Source organism: Talpa occidentalis, unplaced genomic scaffold, assembly GCF_014898055.3.
Source record: "Talpa occidentalis isolate TD23 unplaced genomic scaffold, MPIMG_talOcc4v2.1 talOcc4.6, whole genome shotgun sequence".
Classification (NCBI taxonomy): Eukaryota; Metazoa; Chordata; class Mammalia; order Eulipotyphla; family Talpidae; genus Talpa; species Talpa occidentalis.
This window is the reverse complement of record NW_023604972.1, coordinates 31,066,533-31,075,915: the sequence shown is the minus strand read 5'-3', so window position 1 is coordinate 31,075,915 and position 9,383 is coordinate 31,066,533. Positions and strand designations below refer to the sequence as shown.

Below are 9,383 nucleotides of genomic sequence, written 5' to 3'. Positions count from 1 at the left end.
TTTTTTCTAAAAACATTGTTTTATGGAAAGACAAAGTAATAGTATCATAAAACTTGCATTCCTTACTTTTCCTAATTCTTTATAATCTCATACATAAACATCTATAAAATTACTCTTTCAGAGTCTCCAGGAAATGAGTCATTTTGGAATCAGAATTAGAGAAAATTGTTGACATTTGACATGTGTTAATCACCAGGTAATTTATTAAACATGGGTGGGACTTGCACTTCTAGATATGAAGACTTCAGTGTCATGGGTGATTAGGAAAGGGTGGTATAGTGCACAGAGATTAAGAGAGATGATAAAAGCCAGTGGAAGAAACCCCCAAATATATGGACACTTGATCTATAAAGAACATAGATCAATGGGGAGAAAGGAAAGATTATTCAGTAATTATTTGGGAATAGTTACTATTCATATGATGTATATAAAAAGAAGTTAGATCCTACCTCAAATATACCATACCTAAACAACTTAAGGTTACTAAAGTTCTTGAAAGATAAAACATGGGAAGACCTTGGAGAAATAATTTGTTATATTACTATCAGACACTTGTCTCAATATTATATAGTATAATAACAATTTGTTGTATTTTATGATGTAACTCTCAAACAACATAAGCGATATAAAAATGCTAATGCCGATGTCCTCATTTCACAGATGAGGACACTGAGGTGGAGAAAAAACTTGCCCAAGATCAAACAGCTCACAAGTGTTAGTGCAAGAGTGCTCCTAGATAAGACACAATAAGTTTATTCCTTAAAGGAAAACAGTTAAATAGTTGCATTAACAAGAACATCTTTGCCAAATACCCATAATTCAATGACAAGTATTTGAGGAGATTTTAATATATTTATGATATTGTGTTATTATTCAGGGGCATGATATTTTTATATTAAATCAGGGGTGTTTTTTTTTTTTTTGCAGTTAAGGAAAATTTTATAATTTTTCATATATGTCTGGCTTATTTATGTTTGGTTTACAGTGTTTTCTGCTCTGATGTTTCTTCAGTTCAGTGCTTTCTACTTATTGCTTTTAGGAATGCCTCAAAATTTTTGCTCTATTGATGGTTTCCCTCCCGCTTCATTAATATTATGAATATTATGTTCTTTTTTCCCTTTTTGTGAGGGTATCTTTTCTTTCAATAATATTGAGGGGAGAGTTAAGTATGTGAATTCATCCTCACATCAAGAGCCTAAAATAGATTTTAGGCTTGACAGTATTTTTAAGTAAGTCTAACTTATTTCCTTAGTTTTCTTCCAGAAATATCAGACTTTTAAAAACTGAGACATATACCTATTAATTTTAAAATTTAAATGTAGCTTGAAAAAGAAAAATGTGAATTAAAGTCTAAAATGTTGATAATGAGAGAAACACAAGAGTCATTAGAGAATAAAGCAAAATTCCAAGCCCACAAACTCAGCCACGTGCTGGTGACTCCTCTCTTCAGAAACAGAGATGAACTCACTCAGGTAAGTATATTCAATTTTGTTACTACACTTTTGGACATGTTTGTGGTTATATAGGTTCAGAATCATGGCTTTTTAGACCAGGGCTCTGAGCAGTTTCCCCAAAGTTGGCCTTTCAGCAGAATCACCTAATTGAGCTTTTAAAAAGCATAGATTAAAGGGCAGATTGTTGCAGCTTCTTAGTCACTGAATAAATCTGGGAGGTTTTAATTATGTGTGATTTTTAAGACTTTTATAGGTTGATTGGATTGTAGGCAAGTTTTTGGACTACAAAATCTTCTGATCAGTTGTACTCATCATGTAGGGTTACTGAAAATTATAGAATTTTCCCTATATATTATTTTCCTTCTCTTTCTTCTTCAAAGAAATGTAAAATCAGATATTCACATATCAGTTTAAAAAGGTGGTATATCTGAAGAATGGTAAGAGGTCAGTATGTACAATAGATGCTGTCAGCAGATTGGAATAGGTTATGAAAAACTTAGCAGGATAACCCATATTATCTGGACTTATAAACATAGAGAATAAAATGAAATTTTTTCATCAAGGGAATGATACTAGGAACTGGTAGAAATAGGGAAGATGTCCTTGGAGTCTTAGGCAACTGAAGGCACACAATGACAGTGAACTTGGAGAACACAGACCAGATTTAGAAAACATTTCTTACATAAAATCACACAAACTGAATAGCTTATTATATGGGATTGAGAGAACAATGGAGTAATGCAGAACATTTGTCTTAAGGAGATTGGGTTATTGGTTAGCACATAATCAGTTTAGAATTCAAACAACTAAAGGAACAAAGAAACTATGAAGTTGGTTTTTCCAGGACTGGTAGCTGCGTAAGCAAAAAGATGTTTAAAGATCAAGAGAATAGGGGTTTGATTCTAAAGAATCAGAAAATACTATATTTATAATAAGAATCTAAAAAAGATTTCAGCTATCACATGACATTGCATATGTGGAACTAAATCAGTCATGAAGCAGTAGCAACTTCTATTGGAAAGGATTATGTTTATGATCATTAGAAAAAGATTGATAAATTAAAACTGAAAATGTTAGTGAACAGTTAATTGGATATTGCCGAAAACTGAGTTGGTGAAATAGAAAACAAACTCAAAAAATTCACCTGGAATTCAGACTCAGAAGAATAAAAAGAAATGAGAGGAAAAAAAAAGAACACTGGTCTAAATGCAAACACTAAAAATCCCCAAAATAATAATAAATAAACAGAAATGAAAATTGAAGGAGTGATTGGAAAAGAAAAGTCTGAGATTATATTCAGATGGGATCCCTGGTTATCAAGCAAAGTTAATGAAATAAGACTGAGAGCTAAATATGTCTAATTAATTAAGGAATATTGTATTAGTGACTGATAGTCACTCTGATTTTTGCCCCATTGTTACTCTGACTAAACATCTTGAAATAGACTTTAGAAAGAACTAGGGTTGAAGCTGATTTTACTGGGGGGGAGCATTGTAAGCACTGTATATTCCCTATGAAGGAGAGCTAGCTGAATAGCCAGCCCTCCTGCTGGTTCATGTCTGTGTTCAGCTCCCAGTACAGACACAGTGGTGTATTTCTGTTACCAGAATTGCTAGTCTACCCTTCTCTCTTGTGTCCAGCTGACTGGGTTCGGCATTTAATCTGTGCTTTTTCTTCAGACTATATCTGCAGCTCCCTTTTCCTTTCTTATAGGATCTTCTTTACTTTTAAATGGCAGAAATTTCAGTGCCTTCTCTTGGATCCCCTAGCCTACAACTCTTTGGGGCATTTTCTCTTAAACTGATATCTTTTTGTCTTGCAAGCTCAATTTCTCATTTCCCTCACTTAGGGGTAACTCAGTCTCTGTGCTTGAGGAAAGGATTGTGAGAATTTTTCTCTCTACCTTGCATAACCTGGGAAAATTGCATGATTCTATAACTGTTTCGTTTCGACAGAAACTTGTCTCTGAGAAAAGCGTGTCAGTCAGCCACCATATCTGTAAACATTGGTAGAACCACAAGATCAAGCTGTCAGGTTCAAATCCAAAGCTAAACCAATAAAAACTGTAATGGCATTCTGTGGAAGCAAAGCCACATTATCCAAACTTTATGTTGCTTTGGATATGCTGTTCCTTTATTCACATCAAATTCTCTTACCTTGACATGAAGTTGTTTAAGAAGCTGGTACTCAGATAGTTGAAGCAGTCCTTTCCGTTTACCCATTGAACCCATCTCCGTTTCCTTCCTGGGGCAGGCATCTCCATCAAATTCAGCACCATTAGTCTTTTTTTATATCAAGCACAGTCTCTAATTGTCCAAATAGAAGATCTTTTGTCAGGTCTCTTGGTGCAGCACCAGAGGACATAATACAGAATGCCACCACATAGTCACTTGTTAAGGGCCTCCCTGGTGGCGCAGGGGTTAAAGTCTTAGTGCTATCAAGTTATCGCTAGTCATTATGGCATGAGTTCTACCTCTGCCAGGGAGCTAACCCACATGGACAGCTGACCTCTCCTGTCTCACCCACTGTTCCCCTCAGCAGTGTATTTCAGTAGATCTGCCTCTTCTGCTCCTTATTCTGTCTCTGGTCAATCCTCTCACCCCCCACACCTCTGGTCTACACCCCAGTTCTTGTATGCAAAAATAAATAAATCTTTTAAAAAATGACAACTTGTTAAACAAATAACTTGAATTTTAGCATTTAATGAGACCTGGCATTTTATACCCCAAACCTAACCTTTATAATGCTATAAAGCAGCTTTTTCTCAACCAAGGAAAGATTGTATATTAGTCTTTCACACTAGCACCTAGAACTGGGGTCAGTAAAGTTCTTTAGTAAAGGGACAGAGTCAATTTGTTAGACTCTGCAGGTCGTACAGTATATTTCACCTACACAACACTATCTTTGTAGCAAAAAACTGCTATACACAGTATATAAATGAAGAAATGTGTTGGTGGTCCAGTATAACTTTATGGACACTGAAATTTGAACTTCTCATAATATTCATGTCACAAAATATTAATCTGTTGATTTTTGCCCCCCATCATTTAAGCATGTAAACCATTCATGGTATTCATGGTACCTTACAGAAACAGTTTGCAGACCATAGATTGCTAACCCCTGCTTAAAGACAGTTTCCAGCCAACTTAGACATTAACTTTTCTCAATCAACAACCTTAATCCTCACAACTGCTAGATGTGAGACTCTAAACATTTAGATTTCTGCAGTTGAAAATACCTCAGACTGTTTTCAGTTTGCCTGAGGTTATATACTTAGCCAGAATAAATGAATGCATTAGCAGATTTTCCAGGAAATGCCCATAACTCTAGTTAGAGTAATTATTATGGCAATAGGTATCAGTTGTTATAGTAGGAGTTGTTAGTTGTATTGAGAAAACCAAACTTGATAGCTGCTTCCCTTCAATAGTATTTATTTGTTAAGGCAGTTGAAAGGGAAAGAAGGCTTGTCTCCTTAGGAGGCCTAAGAACTCTCTTCTGGGCATGCCTAACACTTTTTTCTACTAAGACAGGAGAGGAGCCAGGGTCTAAGTAAGGACAACTGAGCTCATGGAGCTGAACTTGATAGGGCCGTCGATATAGATCATCATCCCTTTACAGAAGGTAAAAAGAAAGACCATTCCTGATTCCTCTCCCCTCTCTGACCACCAAGAGATGATACTTATTTGAAGCCTTTCACAAACTCTTATGAGCCATCTAAAATATAACAAGGACACCATATTGGTTTCTCTTAATAGGCCATCACTTTCCAAAGCCCTTCTTAGAGCTTCAATTCTATTTAGAGCTTGAACACTTACAAATAAAGAATGCTTTAAGATGCTGTCTTTGTTTAAAATATATCCCATCATGAAGGGAAATAATTATTTTTGTCCCCTAAAATAAGAGCATGCCTACATTTATGTAATGTAATAACTGAGAAACTTGAAACACACAGATAGTCCTTTATCCATCCACATGGTTGGTGAGTAGAGAGCTAGAACTTTGAGTCTAAGATTCTAACTTAAGTTTTATTCTTCACTCTGCAGTGAAAAGTCATCACTTCCCTTTGCTATGTTTATTAGTACTTTCAAAATTTAGAAATTGATTCATTTTCTTAACAACTTAGTTCACAAAATTTTCTTTCCAAACACCAGGATAAACAATAATATGATAATCACACAACTCTTCTTCCTTATGAATTTTGTACCTCAATTTCCATTGAAAAGACCTTCCTTCATCTTGATACTCTCAGAAAAGTTACTATCCAAAGTCAGCTATAGAATATGTTATTCCTTTCCCTGTCTACACTAGAATATGAAAAAGCAGAGCTATTTTTAGGACTCAGTAAAGGCCTCCTTTATATGTATAATCAATCACGTGTTATCCTGTCTTTCTTTATCAGCCCACTTTCATTAGGAATTAATCTGGGGCCTCCCTGGTGGCGCAGCGGTTGAGCGCTGGGTTGCGAAGCTGGTCGCAGCCTCTGCGGTGCGGGTTCCATCCCCGGCTGCTCCCCGGCCACGGGAGGAGGATCCCACATGGCGCGCAGACCTCTCCTGCCGCCCGCTGCTCCCTCAGCAGTGTGCTTCGGTCCTTCTACCTGCTCTGCTTCCTGCTCTGGCTCTGGTGAACTCTCTCATCCTCCCGTGCTTCTGACTGTACCCAGTGCTTGTATAAAATAAATAAATAAATAAATAAATAAATAAATAAATAAATAAATAAATCTATCTTTAAAAAAAAGGAATTAATCTGCTATGAACTTAGATGTAAGAGATCTTTCTATCTAGGATTGCAAGCACTTGATAGACTTCATTAGGGACACTGGTCATTCCATATTAAGAGCATCCATATAATGTCCTGGCAGACATTTTCCCTTTCTCATAGAAATGTTAATTTCTCTGAATCTACATAGAAGACAATGTGATGTGATTGACATCTGACTAGACTAGCCTAGATTTCTATCTCCTCTTTGTCTCAATAGGTTTGTACCTTGCAATAGTTATTTGTTTTTATAAAATTGGGATGGTAGTTTCTAATTATGGAACTGTTGTAGGAACAAATGAGTTAATGTATATAAAATTTTAAACAATTTGAGTATTCCTTTTCTTCTTTCTTTCACTCCTTGTAGTTATATTTCTCAGAGCAACAGCTGCAGCTTTTAGGAGCAGCTTAATATAGTGCAGTAATCTGGACTGCACAGGTAATTTTATGGAGTAAAATTGCCTGAACCTAGTGTAGTTCTAATGTGGGTTCTGTTTGTATACTTCTAAAGAAGTCAGTCTCAGCTTAACTTTCCTTCCTACCTCTGGGTCATCATTCACTTGCTATTAAGACATGGTCATTTCTTTTGTTTTTCAGAATACCTCAGTACTGCCAGTAAAACATCTTCATTTCTATGAGAATGTCCCATCTTCCTAGTGGCTTCAGAATCCAAACCTCCTCTACCAAGTATACCAAGGCATCCTTGGTATCTTTGTCTTGGTCTTATTTTCAGATGAACCCTAAAGGGTCCTATGGCACTTCTTGGTAAATAGCTTAAGTGAGAGCCTTGTCTTGCCAGCAAGGCAGGTTAAGAACTCCTTAGTCAGGACTAAAAGCATTTTGAAGGTTCTAGGTAATATTAGAGCAGATTCTTGTTACTTCTGAAAAGTAATGTGACTGATAAGTAACAGATTAATCTGAAGCCATCTTTATTTCCAGTACATCCCTTTCTTTTGAAACCAGTCTTTAGTCTTGAAGTCCCCCCTACACTATGAGAAATGCCTTCCTTCCCTGTTTACTGTTGTTAGGGGAGTGGATGCTTGTGGGTCCAGGTGTGTACGCCGGTTCAAGAGTAACAGCCGCCACACCAGACTTGAGAGCAAGCAAGTGTGGATTTATTGACGCAAATGGAAAGAACTCCTGACAGCAGGAGGGGGTCCAAGGGAGGGTGCCCAGCCCTGTCTATGACTATATACTGTCAGACTTCCGGTTGTCCAATGTGCCAGATTATCGATTAGGCACTAGGTGGTTGGGAAGTTTTTTAGTGGTTGTTTTCTGTCCAGAGGTAGTGGCTGCTCAACAACATTTCAGTAAAACACTTGTGTTTTCCTGGGAGCTGTTTTGTTCCTTCTGATCCTATATTGTTTAAATCACTGTCTCGTGTCTCAGCCTTTCCTGTTCTCCAAGTTCTCCTGGTATCAGTTCCTCTCATTATAACCTCCAGTTGATTACCCAGCAGAGATTTCAGAATAGGAAGCAAAGTTAAAAGTTCACTGGTTAGAATGGTCAGGATTTATGAATATTCCTTTGACGTTGTCAGGCTGTACTGTAAAAGCAGGATTTTAGAAATAGATTTTTTTTTAAAGATTTATTTATTTATGCAAGCACGGGGTACAGTCAGAAGCGTGGGAGGGTGAGAGAATTCACTAGAGCTAGAGCAGGGAGCAGAACAGGTGACGGACCGAAGACACTACTGAGGGGAGCAGCGGGTGCAGCAGGAGAGGTCTGTGCACCGTGTGGGACCCTCGCCCCGCGGCTGGAGGTCGAACCGGCACTGCAGAGGCTGCGGACAGCTTCACAGCCCAGCATTCAACTGCTGCGCCACCCGGGGAGGCCCTTTAGAAATAGATTTTAAGAAAAGAAAGTTGACATTAGGATACAGAGAAGAGCTTTAAAGCTACCAGGAAGTCTCTGAGAGTATGCCATTAATTTGATGTTTATATTATTTTGGGGAAGGTACAGCCATATGAAGAAGAATGAGTGGCAGTAAGGAATAATATTTAATACTATTAATTGTTTTTCTGGAAGAGCTTTAAAATAAATAAACTTTAAAAATAAGAAAAAAAGTTTTTAAGAGCTCTCATTTTTAAAAAACTATTCCTCCCAGAGATAAAGAGTGCCATTGTTTTATCTCTAGGATAGTAAATGAGCAGCTGCAGCGGTCACTTGATGATTATCAGCATCGACTTTCCGCACAAAGAGGTGAAGTTGAATTAGCCCAAGCACAAATTAAAACACTGGAGGAGAAAATAGGTAAGTGTTTTTAAATTTTGTTTTTGCTAACCTGAAGTTACTTTGTCTAACAAACAAATCTTCATTTACAGGTAAACTACACCTTAAGATGACTTCACAGAATGAGGAGGCTCATGTAATGAAAAAGACCATTGGTGCTATTGATAAAGAGAAGGACTTTCTCCAGGAGACTGTAGATGAAAAGACAGAAAAGATTGCAAACTTGCAAGAAAACCTAGCTAATAAAGTATGTAACTGTTAAATATCTTCTAGTATCTGAAAAGAAAAGATGATTTCATTCTCTGTGTCAAAAATGCCATTCTTATCCGTGTACAAGGTCCTAATGCCAGGACTTTATTAGAATATATTTAAATTTCATTTTATCCCAGTTATTTGAATCAAAAGTTCTTGACATATTGAATGTGATTTTATCAGATATGATTACATTAAATTCAAGGAAACCAAGTTATCAAGGTGGGTAGAAACATGCCAATATGTGTATCTCCATCTGGGTGATGAAAACATGCTTACTTGTAGCTTTCATTATAGGGTAATTATATAATTGGATTTGAACTATGTAAGTTTGATAATTATGGAAATTAAACTAAAGATTTCTATGGAATGGATTAGAATCATATTTTAATTTTCTGTAGGACAGAACTATTGCTCAGATGAAGATAACAGTCTCAGAATATGACTCTTCTATGAAGTAAGTAATCAATGAAATAGTATCAAACTTTTAAAAAAATTTTCAGTGAATGCTAATTTGGTCTTTTTTTTTTTTTAAATTTTTTTTTTTTTTTTTTATAGAGGCATGCTTTATTTATTTGTTTGCTGGTTTGTTTGTAACAAGCACTGGGTACAGTCAGAAGCGCGGGAGGGTGAGAGAATTCACCAGAGCCAGAGCGGGGAGCAGAGCAGGCAGAAGGACCGAAGCAC

General features: G+C 36.7%; 1 protein-coding gene across 1 annotated transcript; it reads left to right on the top strand.

Moving 5' to 3' along the window:
• Window positions 1–1,457: 1,457 nt before the first annotated feature.
• On the top strand, window positions 1,458–9,157 carry LOC119260296 (centrosomal protein of 135 kDa-like). The gene is made up of 4 exons (XM_037529288.2): window positions 1,458–1,472; window positions 8,350–8,465; window positions 8,537–8,691; window positions 9,098–9,157. Exons 1-4 carry the CDS (start codon window positions 1,459–1,461, stop codon window positions 9,155–9,157), a joined length of 345 nt encoding a protein of 114 aa, XP_037385185.2. The 5' UTR covers window position 1,458.
• The last annotated feature ends 226 nt before the right edge of the window (window positions 9,158–9,383 follow it).